The 27,330-nt window shown below is 43.5% G+C and overlaps 1 protein-coding gene across 4 annotated transcripts in view; it reads left to right on the top strand.

Annotated features, from left to right (window-relative positions):
* PAG1 (phosphoprotein membrane anchor with glycosphingolipid microdomains 1) overlaps nucleotides 1-26,398 on the top strand; it is a 90,433-nt gene extending 64,035 nt beyond the window's left edge. For 3 of the 4 annotated variants that reach the window (XM_015855850.2, XM_015855851.2, XM_015855852.2), the window contains 6 exons: nucleotides 9,585-9,795; nucleotides 11,780-11,831; nucleotides 12,352-12,448; nucleotides 14,573-15,168; nucleotides 18,292-18,351; nucleotides 18,898-19,248. In XM_015855850.2, coding sequence (XP_015711336.1) covers nucleotides 9,671-9,795; nucleotides 11,780-11,831; nucleotides 12,352-12,448; nucleotides 14,573-15,168; nucleotides 18,292-18,351; nucleotides 18,898-19,248 — 1,281 coding nt within the window. In that variant the 5' untranslated portion in view covers nucleotides 9,585-9,670. Of the gene's footprint in view, nucleotides 1-9,584; nucleotides 9,796-11,779; nucleotides 11,832-12,351; nucleotides 12,449-14,572; nucleotides 15,169-18,291; nucleotides 18,352-18,897 lie in introns of all 4 variants that reach the window. The other variant, XM_015855849.2, reaches the window with a different exon arrangement.
* The last annotated feature ends 932 nt before the right edge of the window (nucleotides 26,399-27,330 follow it).

The following is a 27,330-nucleotide window of genomic DNA, read 5'->3' as shown; positions in this document are numbered from 1 at the left end:
ATCAAGTTGTCTGTCCCCACTGACATCGCTGCCAAGCTGCATCACAGAGATGCCTCAGGAAATCTGGTGTCCCTGAGGCTCCATTGCTGGGCACTGAGATAAATTGGCATCCTGAAGTGGGTCACAGGGCTGTCTTTCCCAGACAGCAGTGGACACTCCATGGTAACTGGCTCACTTCCTCCTCCCATTGGGCAGACCTTTGCATTTTTAGTTATCATTTTGCCTTTCCCTTGCCTTCGCTTCACCGGCCTTTGCCAGCAGTGCTGTCTTTGCCTGTTAGCATTTGTGTACCAGCTGCTCTGCTTTTGCTTTTTTTTTTTGCTTTTTTTTCTTCCTTTTTTTTTTTTTTTTTTTTTTTTTTTTTTTGGCAGTTTCCATGCAGATTTTTCTGTGTGGCCTCTTGCTTTTTTCATGCTTGCTTTTTATCCCAAAACATTTTTGGTGCTCATCAGCATTTTATCTGTCTGAATGCACTGGGGAAGGATAGGAGCCATGATTTATTTGGGTCAGTGCTTGCCATTGTGTAGCAATTCCAAAACGGGGGATTATGCTAAGAATAAAGACTCCCTCACTAGTCTGGATTCTCATTCTTGCCCACATAAAATCTATTAGTTCCCTTCTGCTATTTTTAGGCTTGTGAAACTGGGATAAAGTGTGTGATGAGATTCTCTTGTTTTTGCTTTCTTTAGACCAAATGTAGGCTCGTGTTTCTCTTGTTGGTTGAATAACCCATTGAAACAGAAAGACGTGTGGTTCATCAGCTGCTCCAAACTCAGCTCTCTGGTCGTGTCTTACTGAAACTCAGAAAGAACTGTCTGAAAGGATAACACGGCTGTTTTTCTTAAGGTAGCACATCAAGTAGACGCCGCATCTAAGAAAATACAGAGCAGGATGACCTCTGCTCTGCAGGCAGTTACCCGGCTGGTCAGCACAGCCAAGAAAGTCTTTCAACAGAAGCAAAAACCAACTTAGATTTGCTGCCATCAATTTAACCTATACGCATTTCAGTTCTCAGTAACTAACAGTCACCCTCTTGATTTGTGGCTGTTTTCTTTAGAAAGCTGCCCCATTAAACTGTTTTCCATCTGCAGAATCTGATTACTTTAAGATAAAACTGTCTCCCTGAGCAGTGGAAGAGAATGAAAAGAGGTTTGTTCATCATTAGCGTTGGGTTATCTCTTAAAATGAGCCATGTTCAGGAGGGCTTTACATCAGGCCTGAGCCTGGCAAATGATTCAGAACATAAAGATAAAGCAGATGAAACACTGCTTGGTGAAGAAAAATCAGACCTGAACAGAGCTCTGAAAGTGATGTAATGGTGAATGGTAAAAGATAACCAGCTGCTGAAACTGGGGAGTTCATTCTAGCAGTGTATGGTCTTGAGCTGATTTCTCATTATCACATCTATGTTTGTGTCTTGTGAGTTACTTGATGCTATTTGTCGCATTTTAGGTGAGCTGTCCTATTATTTCCTCCCAGTCTTCTCTTTCTGAGGGAGTGTCTTCACGTATTTCTTGTTTCTGATATGCCCTGCCTTTTCCCACCACTCGAGTATCCAAATGTGAATGGGTCACAAGCAAAGCGATCAGTGATTGGTATCAGTACTGGTAATTCTCTAAGATCTTCATGCGACTATGTCTGATCGACATATTAATATAGAAAGATATTTGGGGAGGAAGGGTGTAAAAACAAACATGGTGAGAAATACTCAGCTAGCTGTGGGGTAGCTGTGCCTTGCTGGGTTTAAGCACTGAGCCCTCTGGATGGGTGAAAGATGGGTGGTAGCTCGTGGAGCAGTGCTGAAGATGGATGGAGCTGCAGCAGCAGCAGCTGGGCCTGCAGGTGGGAGGAGGAGCGAGGCACTGTGGGGACAGGAGGGCTGGGCAGGTGAATTTACCCAAGGGAGGCAAAATGACAGAGGTGGGGCCTTCCTCATGGTGTCAGAGCGGGAGCAGCAGCTGTTATGTGGTGTGTGTCCGTGTGGTGGTCACATCTGCACAGCCAGCAGGCTCTGCAAGTAGGAGGTGGTTACAGCTGACTGCCTGTGCACAGCTTTCAAGCTCGCCGTCTGCTTTTCCCCTTGTATATCACCACTGTAAGACTACTCTTCTTACCAGATCTGTGTTCACTTTCTTTCCTCTCTCTGGAGAACAGTTATCCTGCATCTGGTCTCAGTTTTCATCAAATTCCCGTCTTATTCTTTGCCTTCAAAGGCTTAACAAGATGGATTTCTGTGGGGAAAAAAAAGTAATGACTGGGTCAGCACAAAACCAAAAATGAAGGAAAAAAAGGCAGACTGGTTATCGATTGTGGGAAGCGACGTGATGCTCCGCGTGTCTCACCTACCAGCAATTGCTGTCTGTCATAATGCTTTGTCAGTTCTTCATTCAGAGCAGTAGGAAAACTTTGCAGCAGGGCTGCTGTTTTTATCTCTGCAGTGGAGCACATGTTGTGGGTCTGCCTGCTAGAGTTGTGCTAACGATAGCAGCAGGGCAAAGCAGGGAGGCAGGGCAGGTCTCACAGCATCAATACATTCACTGCTGAAAAAATTGATGCCAACGGGCAGCAAAATGAGTAAACGGGAGCAAAGGGAAACATTTATATATATAAACATATATATATATAATTCTTAGTTGATTGTGAATGAGCAAGTTCACGTTTACAAGCTGAAAGCCCAATTCTGTCTTCCCATTTGTGCTTAGAAGCAAAGAGGTGGGTTTTTTTATTAAGCATTATGATTATTTTTGTCGAGGAAACGCTCTGTTTATTCCAAGTTCAGGTTGCAAAGTGGTAGTTAGTACAAGATATTTAGACTAGGGATTTTCCTTGCAATGATACCAGAACATGCTTAGTTCATGAAGTCCATTTCCTTTCAGAGGTGTTTTCCTGCCAGCACTCTTCAGCTTATGTATCTCCATCAAATATCCAGAAGGCAGGAGAAAGAGCTCAGGAAAGTGACAGGCAACTGGCTTTGCAGGATGTATACATGCAATATTCATACATAGCTCTGTGGAGAGTTTCTTCTCTACAGCACATGAACCAAACATCTCAATTAAGCCTCAGAGGAGAAGACCTGTTTGTCATTAGCTGTGAAGACGTTCAGAATTGCATTAGTTGCAGTTCATTAGATCTTATAATCATATTTGCTGCGGAGGAGGGAGTGAGGGGTTTGGGTGTGCGTGGAGGGAGCCCTGCTCATAGATCATTCCCACAGGACCACAGATTAGATTTTACTGCCTCAGTCCATTGGGAGCAAGCCCAGAGCTTTATGTTTCCCTCTTCACAGCAGGAAAGCAGCGGATAAAATGCCAGGAAGCCAATGTGGGGGCAGGAAGGGGTTGGACTGGTTTTGTCTTTCTGCCTCCTCAGCAGGGAAGTGATGCTGCAGGATGCATGGGAATTTGCCTTTTGCATTGCCCCATGTTTTTCCCTGGTCACCACTTCCAATTGGAGCAGCAGAGTGACATCATTGTGCTCTTCTTGGAGAGAAATTGCAATTAAAGGGAAGAGCAGCAGGAGGCCATGGAAGATCAGATCTGCTCACACCATGCTAATGCGCAGTCAGGGTTTCCATTTGGACGTGTCAGCCAAGAAAGTAAACTCAAATGAGTGTCTGAAGACAGGAATTCAAACTGCTAACTGTGGTACATCACAAAACAGTGGTCTCTCCTGCTCCTCCTTGTACATACCTCCTAATTCCAACTGTCCAAGAGCTTGTAGTCTGGTCTGTAAGAGGACACTGAGTCTGATCAGGACTGAAGGTATTGTCTCTGCAAACACAAGTTTGTCTCTGCCAACTGCACAGACCATATAGGCAATCAATGTAGACTATTTTCTAATGACTGAAGACAACAGCTCCCCTCAAGTACCACCAAGTTGTGTTTCCAACATTGAGGAGCTCCTCTCAGTTCTCTTCTCTCCCAGAGGTCTCTTCAACAGCTACCAAAGCCTTCTCTGTCTTGGACTTCTTTCATGAGAAATTACTAATATGGAGATTCTCTAATGTGCTGCATTGTCCTTATCTGGATAGAGCAGAAATGCTTCAGGATCTGCAGTGATGCAGAAGGCCTTGCATGTGTGTGTATGTGATATTTTTCTTTTAAGATGGCGTTTTTAATGAAGCACAAATGCAAAGTGGAAAAATTGCTTTCCTGAATGGAGTGAATAACAAGAAATTTGAGCCTGAAGGAAATCTTGGCATTTTAGCATGACAGTGTGAACGCTTTCTATTAATTAGCTAAATCACTGACTGTTGCTTCTCTTGTTGGGATATGACAGGGCTCCATTCTCACTAAATCCTCCTTCTCTGAGATTATTTAATGTCAAATATAACAAGTCCTTCTGATTTAATTTGTCCTTTACCTCCGAGGATCCTCCCTTGTCTTCCTTCCTTTCATCTTCTGTATCTAGAAACTACACACATATTTGTTGGCATTCAGGAATCTGGGCTTATTAGTTTTAAAACTCTTTTGCTTTAGATTTTCAGAACTGGAACGATTATGATGTGCTTCATTTTAGACGGACCTCAGTTAAGATACATTAAAAGCTCTGTTACAAGGCATTTTTAAATCTCTCAGCTAACATAATCTAAGCACTTAAGCACTGCCACTGTGGAAGTGAAGTATCTAGTCAGTGGAAGTCATCTGGTGTTCTCCTGTGATGAGCACAGAGGTGAGACCTCTCAGCTGGGATCATTCAGATAGCGTCTGTGTGAGCAGCGGCCTATTTTTAGAGATATAAACGTACAGAAGTTTTTCTATAGTCTTCTCTAGCACCATTTCATCACAGACAATCAGAACATTGTGTTTTGCTGCTGCATATTTTGCAAGCTTTGAAAGTTCAGGGTCTTTTGGAAGTCGGAGGTAGCCTATGGAAAAGTACTGTCTATCCACTGTGTTTTGCAGGCCCGATTCAGACATCGGTTTGAAAATGAATGAGATTGCCGTGGATTGTAGAGGTCTTTTAGGTCAGATGGCAGAGGCAGTTTCTGTGTGTGTGGCTGCTTTCCAGGTCAGGGGGAATTCCTTTATTTCTGTGATTATTACCTGAGTTTGACCGGACCGCTTCATTATTGCACTGCAAAAGCTAAAAGGGGGCTTGGCATGGTAGAATTATAACCAGCAAAGGGTAGTTGTAAGCAGGCTGTGTTTAGTATGAAATGGCATCTGGTTCCAGGAAAAGCACAGCTATCAGGAATATTAGTGTCAGAGCTGGAAAACACTTCACAAAGACGGCTTTCATTTCTGTATGCTATAAAGTATGCAGTAATCGTGGTCTAATTACCTCACTGCAGCCAGAAAGCAATATGGGATATTGAGGGGGTGTGGGAAAGAGAATAATAGGCTACAATTAAGCTGTAATCTTTGGCATGGTCACTCATCAGATAAAGCTTTTCAGCTGTAGCGTTCGAGACAGTCATTACTTGGCTGCTGAAGCCTGGGGAAAATATGTGGTGGAGTTCCTGCGAGCTGTTTCACAGAGGCTTCATTATCAGTTTATCCTCTGGCAGCTGCCCAGGCCCCGCTGATGCTCTGTGCTGGAAGCTCTGTCCTCAGCGCTGCCCTGGCCCCTGCCCGTGCTGGGGTTCTCAGTGACACACAGTGATGCGGTCACCCACCCTGGCATGAATCTGTGAGCTCTGAGCTGCTGGTTTTAAAATGTTTTTGCTTAGAACATGACTTCTAGCACAAGGTGCCTTCAGGAGGAATTGGGGATGTGGCAAAGTAAACATGCTGGCTGCGGGACAGTTTGGATGCATAATTATGTCCATTTATTAACCCCAGGATGTGGGCTGTGCTGTGCTGGGACATAGTCATGTTCATTTGTTCATTTGCAATTGTGCTCTCCCTGCTTTGGAAATCCAGTTTTACAGTCTGCTGAAAAACCTTTCTGGGAACATCTCTTATTTTCTAAAATCCTCCACTATTTTAATAGAAAAGAGGCTGCATCCTTGAAGCAAACTCTTGAATTCACAGACTTAATTGTTCATATAACCTTCTTGATTTTTCCTGCTTTCCAAAATGTCTTTCTGAGTATGCCTACATTGCGGGGTTACGTGCAGTATGGAACTTTGGAGTATAGGGAGGGTTGAGAAATGGGAGCTGCAGAGGAGAGGAGGGCTGTGACAGAGTGAGTGCAAGGAAAGCCAGGCAGAGGGAATCAAGGAGGCAAAGTGTGATGCTGTCTGGGATGCGCTGTAGGACAGCAGAAGTGCAAGTGGCAGAAGCGTGATTTTATGATGGTCTGTGCTTGGATGCTGTGAATTGGAAGGTGTACAGAAAGAGTATGTACCCTAAGATGGCTCTGAGTTTACACATTGCTTAAATTCCATTAGGAGTAGAGAATAAACCGTAGAAGCACAAGTCAGTTTAACTTGGAAGATGTGGACCTTGTGGTGACAGGGTCTGACACAGCTGAGCTGCACAGAGCAGGAGTACGAGTTGCAGTGTGCATCAGCATTTATGAAGGCAAAGGCCTTCTCTAATTTTTTCTTTATCATAGAATCCTTTAAGTTGGAATGGACCCTTTGAGGTCATCTACCCCAGCTCCTCTGCAATGAACAGGGACACCTACAGCTCAGTAAGTTTGCTCGGAGCCCCGTTCAACCTGGCCTTGGATGTTTCCGAGGATGGGGCATCTACCACCTCTCTGGGCAACCTGTTCCAGTGTCTCACTGATTAGATTGTTTCAGAGAGACGTGGACTCTCTACAGGGAGTCCTAAGATTTAAAAAGGGGTTAAAAGTGACCAGTAGTTTGGGACTACTCGGTATTGTGTTAGATCTGTTATAGAGCGTGCACAGATCTTTTGATAAGCCAGCTGTGATTTCTGTAAAAACAGATATGGGCGGGAGGGATTAGATTAGGACCTCATCACTCTGCTGTTTAGCAGAGCAGAAATACGAGCTATTTCAAGGCTTACAGCACACACAACTTCAGCAAGGCTCATCTGACAGCCTACAGCAGCATACTCCATGTCAGTAATTCCTTCCAGCATTGGGGCTTTCAGGACCAGCCAGTAATTATGTGCACAGCTGGTCTGCTGTAGCAGTTCTTGACTGCCTGGAATAAGACGTGTCTTTTTGTCTTCAACTGTTCCCATTACATGGGTGCTGCTGAGCCAAGTAGCTCAAAATGCAACTGTACTAGAACAGCATTAATCAGTCAAGGGAAAGGATTTGTCCTGACTTTGCGCACACCAGCCCCAAAGTGAAATGCAGTAGACAGACATGGGTAAAGGTGATCTTGGTCTTTGTGTTTGCGTAGTTCAGTGCTGGCTCCAGATCTAATCGGCTAGAAGCTGGAACACAGCAAGATACAGACAGAAAAATTAACACCATCCAGTCTTACAAGTTCCCTACAGTGTGTTTGGAGAAGGCTCACAGCCTTATCCTGGTGTCACAGTGCTGTAAAGAGAGGTTCTGCCAGCAGCACCTCAGCGCAGACAGCAGTCCTGTCACATGTTGTCTCCAGCAGCATTTAATGGCGTGCAATTACTCTTAGGTACCCGGCACGAACTTAAAACAAGATAATGATTTTGCGTGTTTATTGCTATCTTAGCATTGCGTTTGTCACATATAACAGAGGGAATTGCCTCGGGCAGCAAACAGAAGTGAGAACTGGAGGAGAGGGATGGGAGCTGGAAGCTAATGAAAGGAACTTGGCTGGGTGAGAGCTGGGAACGACCTGTGGTGAAGGAGCACCAAAAGGAGAGCAGGAGTTCTAGCACGAGGGATTGAGGTCAGAAGGACCCACTTTCATCAGATTCTTGGTCTGAGATAAAAGCAATCTGCTTTAAATGCATTAGGGCAGCCAGAGCCATTCTTTTGGCTGCAGTCAAATGGCTCTTTCCCAAGCACAACTCATGAGCAATCTCAGGCCAGGAGCCACTCCTGGTGGACAGTTGGGATGCAAACACCATTTTATGGAGAAGTTTAACTTAGACTGTGCCATGCCAATTGGCTCCAGTAGAAGGCATTTATCCCAGATATGTTAAATTCACTGCTGTGGACCTAACCTTGAGCACAACACCCACTGGAAGTACCAGAAATGGAAGTAACGAGCTGGTAGGAGACCTTACAGTCTGAGAAGGAAGCCCAGCACAGCTCTTGCTCTGAAAGTTCACGTGAGAGCTGTGATCCCGGTGACCATCTTGTCCTTCTGTATTTGGGTTCTCACATCTGAAGTCGTTCAGTTGTTGGAACAGTTTCTTCCTTTGCCTAGTCTGTATCTGCAGTTTGTTATTAAAACCAAGAGTGGAACCTCCTGGGTCACTGAGTCCTGTGTGCACTGAACCTTCCCAGGCCATTCATTCTCAGGCTTGTAAGAAATTCAGGCGCTAATTGCATGTACTGATATCTAAAAAGCAACAGAGAGTTCCAACAAGAAGGGGAATTTCTATTCAATGTAGTGTAAGAATTAGTTTTCTCAACTGGCAGTGGTTTTGAAGTGTGAATGCGCCCCACCAGTGCGCGAACCTTTCCCCTAACAGAAAGCTTCACCAGAGGGCAGCACGGGATAGCTTTTGATTGCAAAAGCGGTAGTTAACCATTTCTGGTGTCTGAGAACTGCTGTCCCAGTTTTCAAGAAGGGCAAGAAGGAAGAGCCCAGTAATTAGAGCCTGACAGTCCCACTTTGATGCCTATTTGATGAACTTTATCTCATTTTGTGACACAGTTATCCGTTTAGTTGACCAAGGGAAGCCAGTTGATGTAATCTCGTTGGGTTTCAGAAAAGCTTTCAATTCTGTTTCTTGTGAGATTCCTGCTGTTCCCCATCCTTTGTATTTTCAACATTGCCATAAGCCAACACTGCATTATATTAAGAATACGTACAAATGTTTATAACACAGTGAATAACAAAACTTATGTATTCTATTAACCCGGAATCTTTATTCAGGGCTTCTGTGCTGTAGCAAAAATTCTGTTTATCCAAGATCTGAGAAACCAGTGTCTGCTTTACTCTTTAGTTGTTATCTTAGATTTGCTACTTTTCAGACCAGTGGTTAAGAAAACAAGCATTTCATGCAGAAATAGGTTAGCAGATTAGAGTTGATCTGCGGTAAGAAAGACTTCTGTGGTATTCCTTTTAAAGCCTTATGTAACTTACTTGTCATTGTACTTTAAATGCTGAATCCCTTGCAGACAGGAGACGGGGATAGGAGACGAAGTCCTGCTGCAACTCTTACCATGTTAGCTTTGCAGTAGTTGTTTTTTGAACGCTCGTTTTGCAGTGGAATGAACAAACATCATTGCAAAATAGGCTACTCTGTGCCTTGAAGTAGATTTGTAAACTTTCTTCCTCAAAGTACGAGTATAGAGATAGTACTGAGATATTGTGCTACATTTTACTCATGCTGAGATTGTAGGTATGTAATGGGCTGCATTAATATTTGACAAGGTTCGTTCTATGCCATCATCAGAAATGTAGCTGAAGATAATCTGTGGCTGGCTGTCTTGCACTAAAAACTGGTTGTTTTTTTTCCCTAAGATCTCCATCTGAAAATCTCTCCTACCAGATTTGGAGTTGTCACATTCATTATCCTCAAAATCTGCGTTAACTTTCAAACTCATTTCTCTTTCTGCAGACACAGAAGCTGCATTCGGCACAGATGCCAGCCTTCTCCAAGAGGCAGCCTCTTCATCCCCAGTGACACCAGCTCCCGCTAATATCATGGGACCAGACAGTGGCTTCCTCAGCAGTGGACGGGTCCATGTCATCCTGTGGGGTAGCTTGGCAGCTGTGACAACGCTCTTATTCCTCACCTTCCTCATCTTTCTCTGCTCCAGCTGCAACAGGTATGACTCAGAAACTTAGGAAGCAGTGACATTTCTCAAGTCAAGTAATTGCATGGACTGAAATAACTGCACTGGTAACTAATTAGTGAGAAGCACTGAGAACTGAAGTGCAGAAATACCTAATTATCACATTGTAGTAAGTTAATGCAAAGTAGTCACTTGCATTTTTGGAGAGCTAAGTTAATTCACGCTACTCTGCCTTTTCCATGATGTGCCCACAGGTATGTCTATGGGTTGGCTTCCAATACTGTTTTACCCTCAGGGTAATTTATCTGGGAGCTCGTGCCTGACAGTACATTTGTTTTCAGAGCAAGCCTGAATTTGAGCAGCCCTTACTGTTTTCTGCTGCAGAGGAGCAATCTAAAAATGTATTTTTGGTGTGAAGGAATTATGCTGTAGTGCTTGCTATGTGCTTTCTCATACCCTGGGGAAGCTGACTGTAATGATGTGCTGGGAAGAGGAGCAGTGGTAGTACCAGCCCTGCTCTAAGTACTGTCCGTCCCGTGCGTCACTCATAGATCCCCTTGACATATCTTGGCTTTCTGCATTCTCCTGGATATCAGCTCACACAACACACACACACACAGATCTATCTAAAAACATTATTTAAATTAATACTTAAGACCAAACTTTGATTGATAGGGTGAGAGAGAATGGCCTCGCATTGTACCAAAGGAGGTTCAGGTGGGATGTTAGGAAAATTCTTCTCAGAGGGAGTGGTAACACACAGGAATGGGCTGCACAGGGAGGTGATGGAGTCACCATCCCTGGAGGTGTTCAAGAGATTTGTGGATGTGGTACTGCGATACACTGTGATACTGCAGGCATGAGGGTTAAGGGTTGATGGTTGGTCTTGGTGATGTTAGGGGTCTTCTCCAAACTTTATGATTCTGTGATACTTACAGCAGCAGCAGCAGCAGCTGTTTGACAACATAAAAAGACAGAGCTGGAATGTGTAATTTCACTCCAAATGTTGAAACATTACTAGAAAGATGTTTTTAAAACCAAATCAAACCACTGAGTGTGTCCTTGCAGTTACAGAGATGCACTATCGGAAACTATCTGGCGAAGCTCTTTAATAAATGATTGTGCTGCAGGTCTACACACAGTATCTTTTATTGCAGGTCATTGTGTAGGGCAGGTTGTTTATGCATAACTGCAATTATGTAAAAATTTTTCCTAGCTTACTTTTCAGAAGTGGTTGAGGACATGGAATACTAAACACAACCTTCTCATTCTAAAATGTCAGAGTCGGAAAACTTCCCAAGAACTTTTAACAACACATTAACAATAGTCTGTATGATCTGGGCATGGCTGCAGACTTCCTTGCTTTGTCTTCTCATTTCACAATCAGGTAGAATTTGAACTGTTTTAACAGTTCTATTGCTCTATTTCCAAAATGGTAGCAACTGGAAACTCAGTCCAGACCTTGAGTATTGCCAAGTTCCCATTGAAGCAGAATTTATCTAAAAGTGAAGCGCAGAGCCTCTGCTACTATGTGATTTGTAGACTTTCTTGAACTGCTCATGCTCTCGTGCTTATTCATTGAAACTGGCATGGAGTAGAAGTAGGATGAATTGTGTGGGTTTCTTCTACTTTAGAAGACAGACACCTTTTACTCACACAGTTTAGGGAACTCACAGGTCATCTGTTATCAAAACACATGTATCGTGTATCTCAGAATGTTTCAGTTTCAGTTCAATTGGTGATAATAATATTGTGATTACCGTCAGTAACTCTTCAGTGTGATCTTACATTAAACAAGAAAAAAGGTTGTGTATGTTCCCTGTACCTCCTCAGGATATGTTCACCAGCACCCGATCTTGCTGATGACCTAATGTTGGAACCACACCTACCTCTGTAATCATCATTAGTTATTCCATCTGTGATAACGTTGTGAATCAGCAGCTGTGTAAAAGCCATTAATGATTGACTTTTGAAGATTAGTATAATCTGTCCTAACGTGTTATACTTCTTCACTAAGGGAAAAGAAGTCCAAACATCAGAATGGAGATCACGAAAATCTGATGAGCGTGGTAAGTGTTTCTGACAGCTTATGTCTTCCTTGGGGTTGGTCTGCATCAGGCCCCTTGCAAAATACTGCAGGTTGGAAAACAGATCAGGAGTTTGGCAGCTGTTGAGCACAGGAAGTTTAGGAGTTTCAGAGCAGTAAAAGGATGACAACTTCAGTCAGTCTCAATAATCTGCATTTTTTATTGTTGCTCCAGATCTCCTGATTTCCTTTTGCTCACGTTGAAGTGCAAGTGTGGTTTACCCATTTGTCAGCCACTGTCTTCTAACTGTTTAAGTGGCGGTGATTTCTATTCACACAGAGTTTGGAAGGGAGATCACCTTGGGCGTACTTGCATCAGTGTGTTCTAACATCTGTAAACACATGAATAACTCTTGGAGAACAGTGTGCATGATTTGACCTTCCTGGCAATAAAACATGCAAGTCAGCACTCCTGAGACGAGAATGAAATTCATTATGTATCTGCTGTTGGAAACAAGCATTCCGCCCGCGCGTTGATGCAACCCACCTGCTTTGTGTTGCAGCCTTCCGAGAAGGAGGTGTTCAGCCACTCCATCACCAGCTCCGCCACGGAGCCGCCACCCAGCAGTGAGCAGAACGGAGCACTCAGCAATGGTGACGGTGAGCAGCGCCGCTCTGGTGGGTGGGATGGCCATGAAGGGCAGTGCCCACACTTACGGCTCCCAACTCAGCCCTGCTGTAAAGCTTTTGTAATCTGTGATCATGTCTTAGGTTTCCAGCCATCTGCTGTCCTTGCGTGTAGTCACAAACTCAGCTGCCACACAGCTACAGGTGCAGATAGACCCCATCACCAGACACAGCCTGCTGGCTTCCCATCTCAGCCAGCTATGGAGCTGGAATATGACCAGAGGTCTGGCTGGACCTTAGTGCTTTAGAAGTGCTCTGATGTCTGTGGAAGTATTTCAGGTCCTCCTTCCAAGACTACAGCTTTGGGTCGTAGACCTGTGCTACAGGAGGCTGTCGCTTGTGTTTTTGTATTTTAGGAAACAAATGCAGTTCCTTTTGTTCTTATTCTTTGTTTTGCTGAACACTCAAAAAGATTCACGCTCATTCGAAGTCACATAGCTCTGGAAAATACTTTGCTCAGCTGTGCCTAAAAATAAATGTGCTCTTGGTTCAGCACTGCTGAGAGCCAATGGCTTGCTGTGGCACCGGGGCCATGTCCCTTTACTTGCAGCTCACTGTGAAGCTGGAGGGTAAGCTATAAAAGCTTTAACCCCCCGAGACAAATAAGCAAAGGAGTTTCTAAACATTGCCATTGCATTTCACTGCAGTTCCCATACACTGACTTGTTGCTTTGTTTACATCTCCCACTGACTCTGTGTGCAGAGCAGAGCCCTATGCAGGGAGGCATTCCTGCCTGCCAGTGGTCACCATACATTCAGCTTTTGGAGTCTGCTGCTAAGAGGAAGCAGTGCTGTCAGCTGTCAGGCAGATTCTAGACTGTTTGATTACACTTAGCTTACAGTGTGCATAGCAACCCTTTAACATAACAGTGAACAGGACCCCTTGCATGTGTCTTACTCTTCTCCAGGTGTGCACAGGGGGCAGGTGAATGGAGAAGGATGTTTTCTTTTTCTTCTCACATTTCCCATACATGTAGCAATTACTCACACCTTAAGTTCTTTCCTGGGTTCTCTTGTCAGATAACATCTCCCAGGGGAGTTGGCTGTGTGAGTCTGCGTGCCCAGAGCACAAGATAAAGAAACATCAACCACCAAATCAATGGCACTGATTGCTTCGGTAACACTTGTTGTCATAGTGTCAAACACTCTAAAGGAAATGGAAGAACGGGTAGATTTTTTCCAAGAGAATGACATGGGAACTGTACTGTAAAGCTATTAAGAAGTGATCTTTGAAAGAAGTAATAGTGTCACATGAAGTAGCATACCCTGTACTATCTGGAATGTGTTTGTATGTCCATGTGTATGTATACATCTGTGAACACAGGCAAATGTCTTATGTGAGCGCTGTAAGATGAGGGGTCCCATAAATTTCAGTCCTCGGTGCCCTATGAGACATGTGGCCCACTTCTATGACTTAAACACATTCTACCAACTAATCTTCTCTTTTGTGCTTATGTGCTGGCTCGTTAGTAGGTTGTCAGCCTTCCGTTTCTGTGCTGCAAGACGAGGAGAAATATGATGCAGCCTTCTGATAAACTGCTCTTGATGTTGTGAGCCGTGAGGCTGACTTCAGCAAGGTTGAGTGAGGTGTGGGTCAGATGAGAATTTGGCCAGCGTGTTTAACAAGATGAGACTGGGTAGGGAGAAAGCAGCAAAAAAAAAAGTGGTTTTTGACTGCAAAATAAGGAAGTGGAAGAGGAAAATCTCTTCGAGATATTTTAAATGCCATTGGTTTGAGGCCTCATGCCAGTGTTCCTCATTGGAGATGACTCAGCAGTCTGTAAGCATTCAACAGAACCAAGTACAAGCCAGCTGAACATACCTGTGTCTACCCACCCATTATTGAGAACACTGCTGTGTAAAGTGATGTGGGGGTGCACATTTAGGGTGTTATCAGAATAATATTTTAACAGTAGAGTGCTAAAATCTCCATAAATTAAATCTTGTAAACTGAAAACATGATGACTTTTTCAGGCATTACTATAATTTACCCTTTTTAATGAGAGAGAAAACTGAAGTAATGGAGAGAGTACCAAACCACATTTGCTTTTTTTAGTCGTGCAATTGTCTTAAACACTTCTTTAATCATTTTCTGTAGTGCTCTCAGAGGACAGTACAACTGCCTGTATCCAGCCTTACGAAGAAGTACAAACATCTATTTCTGATCTGCTAGAACAGGATAGTCTTGGGAAATCCTTAAAATGCCACCAGAGCCGGGAACTACCCAGTATTCCACCTAACAATACCATGGAGACCATCATCTCAGCTAGGAATGCTGAAAACGATCAAGGTCTCGGCATGGAAGGGCCTTACGAAGTCTTGAAAGACAGCTCCTCTCAAGAGAACATAGTTGAAGACTGCTTGTATGAAACTGTGAAGGAAATCAAAGACGTCGGAGCAGCAGCCAACGTGGAAAGAAGCTGCAGCAGAAAGTCAGCGGCTTCAATGATGGTTACTGAAGGTCAGGATCAGATTCCTGAGCGCAGAGTTGAATCAGCGGAATACGCATCTGTTGACCGAAACAAAAAAAGTCGCCAAAGTGCTAATTCTGAAAGCCCTCTTGACAACACGCCGGACGTAGAGGATGAGCTGCCTCCTCCGGTACCCATGAAACTTCTTGATGAGAATGAGAATGTGCAAGAGAACGAAGTGGATGAAGGAGAAGGGACAGAAGGAGCAAGTAAACCAGAGAAGGTAAGCACTACTTGACCGTGTCCGAATGCTAGACAAGAGCTGGAGAACATACAGGGCTGAGGAGGTTTTTTAGCATAGCAAAGAATGTCTAGAAATTAAAACACACTCAAAGGCTAAAATAGGATAATGGGAAAATGCACAGCACAGCTTCCGTATTAAAGGCATGTGTTTGTTTTATAGGAACCTATAAGCAGGATCCTTGCAGTGTGCTTCTCATAAAGCTTTTCACAGATATTGTCTAGAAATTACATTAAAAGCCTCTGCTTCATTATTTAACTATTTAAAAATACCTGTTAAATACATGTTACAGTGCCCCCTCCCTGGAAGCATTCAAGGCCAGGCTGGATGGGGCTTTGAGCAGCCTGATCTAGAGGGAGGTGTCCCTGCCTATAGCAGTGTGTTGGAACCAGGTGATCTTAAATGCCCCTTCCAACCCAAACCATTCTATGATTCTATGATTCAGTGTTTAACTGTATAATGTATAGAAGAGCCCCAGGGAGCCAGTGTGAATACAGAGAAGACTCATGCTCTGAACATTGTTCATCCAGACTCTTCAGTGCACATTCTTACAAATAACAAGCTCATTAAGCAGTAAATTAATATGGTGCGTTGCTCATAGCCCACCAACGCTCCCCTCTGCCCAATTCAGGCCGCATGTAATTTCTAATTAATTTTTTAGAGAAACAGCTCTCAGAACAAGTGACATTTTCCTTTCTAGGTGTGAAAAGTTTCCAGAAAATCATTGTATTTCCCCATCAGAGATACAAAAGAGGCATGTTTGCTGCTCGGGAGCTCCCAGCACACTGTGTATACAATGTCAGTGTCTGTGATGACTGGGAATTGATTAAAATGGTTCAGGTTTTGAAGGATTAATCAAGAGATGGCACATGCATTTCTCTAAGTGCCAGGAAAAAAATAAAGGTGTTTTTCTAATTAAAATTTATTCAGAGCTAATGTCATCCTGAGTTAAGCCTTGGCAGCATCAGCTCATTGGCGAGCCCTGTGCTAGGTGCATGCATTATGCATTGAGGCATGCGCCTGTCCTGTCCTTGAGAGCTACAGCTGCAGCAGAGTTGGAAATGGTAATTGATTGAATATATAAATGTCATTATTGTTGGCATTGTACATGGAGGTGGGTGCAGGAGTGTTTCTTTCTGTTGTGGTGATATTTTTTCCCTTTCTTCTCCTTCTTCAAGCTTTGCGCTGCAGTGCCTGTGTTTGCTGATGTGGCAACCAGGAACAAGATGTTTATGGAAATAAGTGCTATGTTTGTAATTACTTTAGTTAGATGGACTTCACCGGTGTTTCTTCTTTATGGTTGGACTAGAGCATAGGCATCCAGCCTTCTTGTTTGCCTGGTCTGAGTGAGGAGGAATTGCATTGGGCCACCTATACATACATTGCTCCAAAACTAATGCCTCCTGTTTATTTCCATGGAAACTACAGCAGCTACAAAGAGCACAATAACACCGTTTGATAGAGAAGATTCTTATCTACAGAATTATTTTTTCCACATAGTCACCACCATTCACTATCCTTTTTTAACAGTGATGAACAAGAGCCTGCATGCTGTGCTTGTGAAAATCATAGAGGTGACCCACTGGCATTATTTTTGCACCAGCACTCATGAAGCGTATAATATAGTTAGTGTATATAGAGTAACAAAACTTATCTTAATTTCCAATGTTTTGGTGAAGAAAGGGAAATTCAGTAGCACAGTGCCTCTTCCAGGCCTTTGTGAACTGGAAGAACTTGGGTGTAGTCCTTCTATTAAAACTGGAGGGGCAGAATACTTTTTCTAAAGTTTTTTTAATCAGGAAAGGCAGCACGGATCTCCTTTTTCTCCTAAGTCTCTCCATAGTGAGCAAACACAGGAAGGGTGGTAGAAGTGCTCTGTGTGCACGTTTGGCTGCTGCCCATCTGATTTCAGACCAGCACAGCATGAGGATGGGCAAAGCATCTCTTGCTAATGCACCAGAGGAGAATGGCATCCTTGTTCTGGTGCCTCAGTCAGGAGCACAGCCAAGCCAACGAGCACAAAATCCAGTGCTGTCGAGGAACTAAAGGAAAGGGGATAGAAAACAAGGACATGTTCTGTTTGCACTGAGGTTTCTAATGTGATTTATAATATTGCTGGGTACAAACTGTTCAGGAGCGAGTATTTTTTTCAGTTCCCAACACGGTGATATCCTTCAAGACCACTGTTATGGGTTTTGTGCTTAGAGGAAAGAATGCTATGCAATAGGAAAACAAGCGCAGGGCTGTCAGCACGTGGGGGTGTTAGTCAGGACTGGAGTGGGAAAATGCAGAAGTGCCCACAGACACTCTAATAAGAAAATGACTTCACTGCAGAATTTTGCTCGCACACAGTTTGTTTTGGTGGGTAACAGTGATAATATTCACCTACTCCTCAGGACAGAAAACATCCTACAGGTAAGAAAGAATAAGCCAAGCTGCTGCAGTATAGCAGATCCAGTAAGGGATGCCAAAATGCATCTGAACTTCTCTTTTTGTTTTTCATTGTATCAGTCCAGGTTGAGGAGCAGGTCCAGCAGCCAGCAGGTCAGCAGCCAGGAGCCCTTGGGGTAGGGGCTGACTTCAGAGTCTTCATCAGACCCAGGTTCAGGGTTTGAAGCTTGGAACTGATCAGAAGTAAAAGAACCAGGAAAGGAAGGAATCTGCTGTAAGGAACCTCTAAGGAAAAAGGTCTTGTGTGACTTCCACAAGGAAAGCACAAGTTCAGTGTAGACCTTTTGTATTCTAGGAACATACCTGAAGATTTACCATCACTCACTTTTAATTGCTCAGAAGCCTTTGCAGACTCATTCTTGCTTCATTGGAAGTCTAAAGGCAGGGATACAGCACAGCGGAGTTTGTTTTAAGCATTACATTATATTTGCCCTTTTCAGGTCATCGTAAGAGCAGATACATTAAAAAGCTCTACTAACCTCAGGGCTGTTATCTCCAGAGATGTACGCTGGAAATTAGCTCTGTGAAATGGAACTAGTGAGCAAATGACCATAAAATACAACATATTGATTGTAGTGTGAGGGTTTTATTGTAGGTATCACACTGTTGACTGGTAATGAGCCTTTTTTTCTTTCTCTCTTCCTTTTTTTACAGAGGCTTAGTTCGATGTCTTACAAGTCTCGAGAGGAAGATCCATCTCTTACAGAAGACGAAGTAGGTTTCTTGTATAAAATTCAGTAATGAGCTAGAGACCTTTTTTCAGGCAGAAATTAGCATAAGCTCCGCATGATTAAGCAGAATCTGAGGTAAAAATTGTCTAAAGGGAAAATGAAAGCCCAAGTTTTTTTGTACAGAGTTTGCACTGCTGCATTCCTGAGATCAGAAGCATTATAGGATATGGCTTTATCAGGCCTATAGGTGGAAAAAAGGAAGCAGAAAATAATAGGAGGCCCAACCAGCAGCTAAAGCTGATCATCCCTCTGGTGCTGTCTCCTCACTCAGCCCAAGTTGGTCCCAGGGCCATAGCATGGCTTTTGGGAGCTCACAAAGCCAGTCCTTTTTGTCCTGGATCCGATTTACCTTCATTTTTGGAAGGAAAGAATAAATAAATGCATGCAAGATGAGCAGTTTTGTAAGAAAGGATATGATGCTGTTGGCAGGTCTAATAAGTAATCAACATCCTGGTGGTGGGAGGGGGTCAGACTGGCACACAAGCTTTACAGCATGTGTAAGTACTCAGCAGGCATCTCGTTTTCCCAGATCTCAGCGATGTACTCGTCGGTCAGCAAGCCAGGACAGGCCATCAGGGCAATGGATTCTCCTTACACCTGTATTCAAGAAATCACATCTCAGAGGTCCCCGTCTGTTTGCAGCGGCCTCTATGCAAGCGTGAAGGACTTTGAGAACACCCTCAGTGCTACCACTGTGCCTCAGTCGGCGGGCAGACCCAACGGGGAGCTGGAGCCTGACTATGAAGCAATCCAGGCAGTGAGCCAAGACGAAGACAGGACCTTGTCTGTGCCTCACACAAACCACATTGCTCTGTCGGGAGAGAATGACTATGAGAGCATAGGGGACTTGCAGCACCACAGGGATGTCACCAGACTTTAACTACTCCGGCAGCCGGGTTTCAGCCTTTGTGTTCTCTGCTGGTTTAAAAGGAATACATGAAACAAGGAGAGGGAAGTGCTTCTCATTTTGAGGAGCAAAGCTATGTGCAAAAGGTGTGAAGAAGCCATGTACGTTTCAAGCCAGCGGATGGTATCTATGGGTGATTCTGGGCGGTGGACAGAAGCTCAAAGGAAGGTTAATTTTTATTGTTGGCTTTTTATTGCTAGTTCCTAGATAGCCAGAATTCAGGAAGGAGCACTGTGTTTGTCATCCTGATGGGGTTACATACCAAAAAGACTGCCTTTACGCAAAGCTAGCTTTTCATTTTAGAGGATTATTTTGTGTCAGTTGCTTCTATGTGTTTTTCAAGAATCATTTTTCATCCAAGTTCAGGAATCCACTGAGCAACTCGCAGACTGCCATGCCTCAGTCAGGAGGACTCTGAGGGCTGGGGAAGGTGTGCAAACCTCTGTCTGGGAGCTCTAATTCAGCCTGGTAGGACGGTGAGGGTTGAGGCGGGGTCAGAATTCCTATTTCATTGTCATTGCAACTGAAGTGTAAGCAAAAGGTACTTCATATCACAAGGGACATAATGCACATGTGCTTGAATTAATTCCATAGACTTTTTTTCCTTCCTTCCTTCCCTTCCCTTCCCTTCCTTCCCTTCCCTTCCCTTCCCTTCCCTTCCCTTCCCTTCCCTTCCTTCCCTTCCTTCCCTTCCCTTCCCTTCCCTTCCCTTCCCTTCCCTTCTTTCCCTTTGCTTTTTGCAGGTCAGGGGCTGTAGAATATGACTTGCATTATTTGAGATGCGTACTGGTATTTTTAGGGTATTCCATTTAATTATTTGTGAAATAGAGCTTTAAAATGGCAAATAGCCCCCTTAGCATTCTTGCTCTATTTCCCCAACATGCTAACACGTACCTGCACATACACATGCAATACATGGTCATGTTGCAGAAGGTTGTACAAATGAATGTTACCACAATGTTTAGTCTCACCGTAATAGTCTTGACTCATCTATTTTTAAGACTTGCAGTATTTTAGTATGTTTGACTAGTGCATTACATAGGAAATTTTTTGTACTGTGTTGAGTGGATGATATTTTCATTTTTACCACACATTTTCATCTTCAAAGCTTTTGTAGGTTATCTTACTGCTTTGTGTCATGAGAGGAATCCTGTTCTTTCTTTGGGTTTTATTTGTTTTTGCTGTATATCTTTTTCCTATTTTAGAAGTATGTAAAAGAACAAATCCTACTTTATTACGCAGGGTTGAGGATCACGCCTTGCTGTTTTCAAGTTCAAGATAATGGAGTGTGTATAAAAGAACACTGACAGAAGGCCAAAAAAGAAGGCAGGAGAGTGTATTTTGTGTCCATCAGTCACTGGTCATCCTTGTTCCTCAGCTGGAAGGAGCAGGAGAGTCAGTACTGCTGGGACCAAGGACTTGTTGGGGCTCTGACAAGCGGTTGGAAAGCCACTGTCTTTCCAGAGGTACGAAATTACTCAGTTACTGTTGAAAACAGAGTACAGTTCTGAGATGAAATAAGCAGGTACTGGACTGATATTCTTGTTTTCTTCAAGAATAGCACAACGAACGGTACAGTAAGACAAGAGTAGCCCAGCAGTAGGGAATATGCATTATATTATATGCATCTGTACACAGTTATGTGTACATTTGTGCGTATCCCTGTGTATGCTCACATGCACAGGTGCTTTGTAAACAGGCATAATCTGTAGTCCAGACTTGGTACCCTTCACATAACGTTCACATAGGTACTATTGGCATGTGCTTGAAGGGTAGTTTATTTTAATGCAAGATAAACAGTACTTAAACAGGGATTGTCTCATTCTGTATCAGCCTAGCATGGGTTTAGCTTGGGTTCAGTTGGTACTGAGGTTTGATGCATGAGGTTGAGTCCTTCTCAGACCACTGGCCAGTGCACAATGCTTGGTACTATAAAGGGCAAACACAGCTCTGGTACACACGCTTCCTAGAAGTAAGCTTATGACTGGTTGAGGTGCAGTGGTTTATAGATGCTGACTGTAATGAGCATGGCGAGGTGAGGTGACACACCTGGGCCAGGCTCCTCCTTGGAGTGATGCCATGCAGCCCAGTCTGCATTTGCCTTGTTCTTGGTTGTGCTGCCGTGCTTCCACAGCTGCATCCTATGCTTCCACCTCACTGCAGTGCTTTTTAAAGCTGACTTTGGTCTTCCTTTCCTGTCAGTGTTCCCTTCAATGTGAATTTGTGAAGTTCATCTTTGACTGTTCTCTCCTCCTGCTTTACACTGTTTAAGGCCAAAGAGAAAATGCCTCGCATTTCAGAAGATCTGTGCCGAGTTTGAGACTCTCTGGAGACAGCTACGTGTTTGCTCTTTGCTCCCTGTTCTCTGTATGTTGTCCTCAGTCTGACTCCTGCAGCATAGCAGGAGCCATACCCCACTCCTGAGGTTCCCACACACATCTCAGGATGCAGTTATCCTTTAAGGACTGTCTTACTTTTTACATGGATGGCTGCTTTTGGAGAAACGGTAGCAACATGAGTTTTGTCAGGTTCATCAGATGCAATTACATGAGCAGTTTAAAGATCAAAAAATAATAGCAATTAACAATAGCAAAGTAAAACATGGAGGTCCAGATTGCAAAATTTTAACCTGCAAATGAGAAAATAAAGCATCACTTTCAGTGTAAACCCCACCAATAGCACTGAGTCCAAGGAAGAAGGGCCTGCCTGCTCGTATTCACTGTCCTTTGGAGCAGAACCAGGAGTGCTGGATGGGAGGAAGGGCAGTGAGGCTCAGCCACTTCCTTCCTTTCTTTCCCCTGTTGGGAAATGCTTTGTCCGCTCCCCCCTCAGCCTCCAGCTCTTGGCAGGTGACAGCATTCAGTCCTGACAGCATTCAGTCCCAGCTTCCATCCCTGTTCTGTGATCGGGATTCAGACTCAGGTCAGGCCAGTTTCCTCTGAACTCCCCACAGGAGGACTTGCTTCCAGCCCCACGGACCCTCAGCCTGCTCAGGCTCAGGCTTTGGGCTGCTACGTGCATGGCTGCCCTCACCTCCAAACCCACCAAGCCATGAAGGGGATTGCCTCCTGAACAAGGACAGGTGAGGAGTTATATCCCTGCAATCTCCATGGTGTAGTCTAATGCTAAGGAGGAATTTTAGAATTTAGTCCAACATAAATTTTTAGAATTTAGTCCAACATTCTGAAACAAAAAGTGACATCACTTGACAAAAAAACTTAGCTTTCGTTTCCTCTCACCAGAAGTAAGATCTGCTCTTTGGCTGCTATTGCCATGGTTCCTTTTCACTAGTATACTGGATGGAAAGATTTTTCCAGCAGCAATCTTCAAATACATCAGTTTTACTGGAAAGAAAGGGGACTTTCTTCTACTTATCTCTTCATTGCCATTTGTTTCATTTTCACCATAATCTCAAGTAAAAAGTCAATGTGCCGAATGAAGTATTTGTTACATGATGATCTTTCCTGGGACAACTTCACAGTTTGGTTTGTTAGCATAACTGTTCAAGAAACTCACACTTTGATGTAGTAAAACTGCAATGTCGTTGTACTTACACTACTGAAAAGATCGTTTCTGATTCCCTTCTGGGAACAGGTAGAAATAAGACATGGAGTTTGGATGTCTCTTCCCTGAACCTGTCTCCTGTGGGACTTCCAGGCACGCGCTGAAGCCAGCAGTCCCTTTCTGCAATGACGAGTTCAGAATTGCTTTCTCAGTCTGAGTGAAACATTTGTTTAAGGATATCTGTGCATGGGCACGAACATAATTACAGCAGCTAGATCAGCTATAGTGCCTTTTTTACCAAGTACTTCCATGCTCTTTTTCCACACTGTGTTTGTTTGACACAAAACCAAAAAGAGTGTTTCTTCCATTTATCTGTGGGGGAAACAGCTTTGGAAACAGTTGGAAACAGCTTTACAGTCAAGACACATCAAATGCACTGGACCTCAGTTAGCCTCAGCTTAGCAATAGCCTCTCATAAACTTCCTCTAGAAAGCCCAGCGATGTAGCTACAATAACTAAGCTTTGCAATAAGAATGATCAATCTTCTTTTGAAGAACCTACGTCGTTCAACAGTGAGGATTCAGGGAGATGTGGTCTGTGGCCATGTCAACTGTGAACAATTGGCAGCTTCAGTCTCTGTACTGGCATCAATTACAGGCTTGCTGGTATGCAGCAGGCCTTGCAGGGTGGGGGAACTGCAGAGAGGAACGGGTGCTGGGGCTTGGGTCCATCAGTCACACAAAGCTGGGCCATCCCAAAAAGCAGCTGGCTGAGGGTCAGCCACCTTGTTCCTTAAGCCCTCTTGTACTGTGCCTCCAGGGAACCCATCTTGCCGGGATTCCTCTGGGCTCTGTACTTCTCCATGGCTCCCTGAACAGCTCCCCTCGCTTGTCTTGATCAAAATTCTGTATACACGGTGCTCTCTGTTCAACCTTTCAATGGTGCTTTTATACGATGCTGGATAAATAGGTTCAATGTGCTTTCTGAAAGCTGACATGTAAAGTTGTGACACAGTGTTCTCTCTAGCATTTTCTACTTCACAGAATTCAGTGTTAACTGTGTTGCTCTGCAAATGGCTGTCAGTGCTTCCCCTGTTTCTTGCTCACTCTGTGCAGAACTGTCACGCATAGCAAGCCCACGTTGGGTGGTAGAGTTCAAAAGCAGCCACTCAGGTGGAGTGCCTTGGCCTGAGAGCTGTTAGACGTGTGGCAGTGTGCAGCATGGGGCTGGAAACAGCACAGATCCCTGCTGAAGGGCTTTCTTCTCTCAGTGTGTATATACATTTGTTTGCACAATAACTATAAGTCTGTTTCAGCAACAAACGATTTAATTTGGACCAAATGCCAAACAGGGATTTCTGTTCTTTGGTACTTTAATAGCAGTTATTTCAGAACAGCGTTATTTATTTAGGTTGGAACATGCCTTAATAAGGCTGGTGGATGCTTCACAAGTAACGTGGTGTGTGTGTAGTCCATTGAGAATTAGACTGCTGAAAGGTATTCAGTCTGACGGCTGCTTCTGAGGTCACATGCTGAAGACTTCCAAAAGCAAATCTCTTCCTGGTAGCAGGGCACATAATTGCTATCAATATGTCTTCATACACTTGTGCTGAAGTTGATTTGTAGAGTCTCTTTGGAATGGTCAAGACTGAAGATATTGCCGGAACATATCTCAGCCTCAAAAAAAACCCAAAAACAGGCAAACCCAAAAACAACAAATAAACAAGCAAACAGCACAAAAGTATTTTTATATTCCTTGCTACTCAGCCAGATATCAACTTGTTGAGGATTATGCTGAGAAGAGGCACTGTGGATGGAGCATCACAGAGATGAAAGCAGTGGGTGCCTTTTTTTCCAGGAGAGAGATCCCCATTTGGTTGAGTGAATATGAAAGATCCCATGCTCAGCATTCATATACCCTCAACAAAAAGCATTAAACAAATTAATTGCCTACTTCTCATCAATTATGTTAGGATATCATTTACCCTACACTGCTCTTCCATATGGACGACAGAAGGATGAAAGCTTTATTCTGATGCTCAGAGTGAGCCTGCAAACCCAGAGAAGAGCATTTACTGGCAGAGCAGGTATATTCTATTGTAGCAGCCTGGAAGAAAGCCTTCAAAGAGGCAGGGACAGGTCCTCGGTGCCCCACCGAGGTTGAAAACTGGATGACTTCACTGAAAAATAATTATTTGTAAAAGATGAGGTGCAGGATTAGACCCTAAAAGCTTAGGAGATGTTTGGTTTGGTGCTGGGTACTTTGCTTTGTATTTTCAGTGAAATGAATTTTCTCAGTGGACTGATACAACCTCCATAGGAACAACAAGAAAGGCAGAGTTTGGTATGTGGATGTTTATCTCCAATAGCTGTTACTAAAAACCCGTCTCGGTAGAATTCACTTTAAATTGGGTGCTAGAGGAGCTTCAGCACAAACTGTATGGAACATTGCCTACTTAGAACATAGTGGATAAGAATTTGTAATTACAGACGCTTGTTTATTTTAACCATTGTTTTATAATGGGAAAACTTTATTAGCAGAGTGGTTTTCTAGCAATATTCTCTCAAGGAAAGTTCTAGCAGCAGATTGTGCTTTCAGGACAGCTGTTTGATTTTCTGGTCACTGAAGAAGAACTTCAGCCATCCTCTAACCAGCATGACCTTCTGAACAGAGAGGATTAGATCTGGCTCTGGCTATCACAGAGCGGATACGGTTAAATAAGCTGTGCAGTTCAGCTCTGAAGGTAGCAAGAGCAGTTGAAAGAAATGACTGTAATATATAAACCTGGAGTCAGTGCATGCAGACTTCCAAGCTGGCACTGCTGAGCCTTGTTTGCTACACGATTGGTTATTTGGCTTGCTACCTTTTCAAAATCAATATGGTTTTATTAACAGCACTGCAGACACCAAAATGCTGTAGTATTGCAGAATGTATGCTCCATAAATTGCAGCTTGACTGTAATTGCTGGGCTTATGCTACTGTCAGAGCAGCTCAGAGCCAGCACTAAGTTGCATTTTGTAAAGTGATAAATGCCACGACATTCCCTTCAGTGTTTTGTAGGAGTACACACAGGTTGATGTAATTTAGTCATACCCTTAATTCAAAGAATCTTCATCTGATAACTTCTAGCCAAACCAGCTTTTGGCTGCTGAAAGCACAGTAGGTTATTATGGTTATTTACAGTGAACGTAGATGAGTTTTATGTAAATATGTCAGGAGAAAAAAAAAAAAGTTACTTAAACGTATGAGGCCGTTATCTAAAAGTCAGAACGTAGGTCAATGAGATAAAATGCAGCTTTCATTTATGTACAGCAGTATCCTAATATTTGCTTCTTTACATGGAGGGGGTGGGGGTTGGAAGTTAAGATTCTGGACTGTATTCTCTGGAAGCATTTTGGATTGGCTCTGCTATTTTCTCCAGTTCATGTATTTGCAAATACCTTTTTGGATTGATTGGCAACCCGTGTCAATTATGTCAAATGAGAGATGCTACGTTGCGGTGAAATCAGTTGAATTATCCCGGGAAAACACATTGGGTTGGAATCTCTATAAAGATCCAGTCGGCAGATGGAATAAAACACAATAAATAAGATTTGTCTTTTTTTTTTTCTTTTTTAAATCTGTGCCTCTTATTTTTTGTTGCTGTTGTTCATTTGTCTGTTTTCTCACTAAACGCTTTCTTTAGACCTTGCAGACACTTGCTTTTCTACATCCTGAAGCCTGCATTATTTGATAGACTGTTGTTTGTTCCAGGCGTTTTTTGCTGATTTCATTATCTCAGGAGAACTTTTAAGTGTTCTTTGTGTTATAAGGCACCGCGTTGCCCCCAAAGCCGCAATCCTGTCAAGATTCAAGCACGCACTGCGCAAATTTTACATTGCCTGCAGACTGAAGCAGAAGCTCCCTCGAATAAGGTGTCACTGTGCTCTTTAATGAAGGTTAAAACATTGGTCTTGAGCCTGGGAAAGTTACACAGCTCTCAGCGTTTTTAAAGAGCAGCGATTAGCAGCTTAATGGGTTGTTTTCTGAAGTAGTCATGGCATTCAGTTCCTCTTTCTTGTCTGAGGATTCTCTCCAGGTAACAATCCCAGCTATTAGCACTGCTCCAACAACAGCGATGCTGTCCTTTGTGCAGAAATACTTGTATTTCTGAACCACTTCAGAGGCAGCTGAACCAGGTCTGCAGCAGAATATATAACACAAGTCTGCATTCTGCACCGAAACAACACAAGAAAATGTCATCTGTGAAGCATTTTGTTGGAGCAAGGCTTCTTCATACGCTAGAGCATGAGGTTCAAGTGGTGCACAGCCTGCTGGGACTTAATGTTTCCCCATGGATTGGGCCTTTACCCTCAGTATCTTCAATTACAGATGAGGGAAGAGCAGGTTTACCCAATTAATGCCACGCCAGGACCGATGAGTGAATTCCTGGAAGACTCACCGTGCAGCCAATTGTTAGTTATGCTGAGATGGGAGGCAGAAAAATAGCACTAACACAGGAAAACAGTGTCTGTGCACTGTCAAGGTAATGGTTCTTTAACCCGTGTTTGT

Source organism: Coturnix japonica, chromosome 2 (genome assembly GCF_001577835.2).
Source record: "Coturnix japonica isolate 7356 chromosome 2, Coturnix japonica 2.1, whole genome shotgun sequence".
NCBI classification, from domain to species: Eukaryota; Metazoa; Chordata; class Aves; order Galliformes; family Phasianidae; genus Coturnix; species Coturnix japonica.
This window is presented reverse-complemented; position numbering and strand designations above follow the sequence as displayed.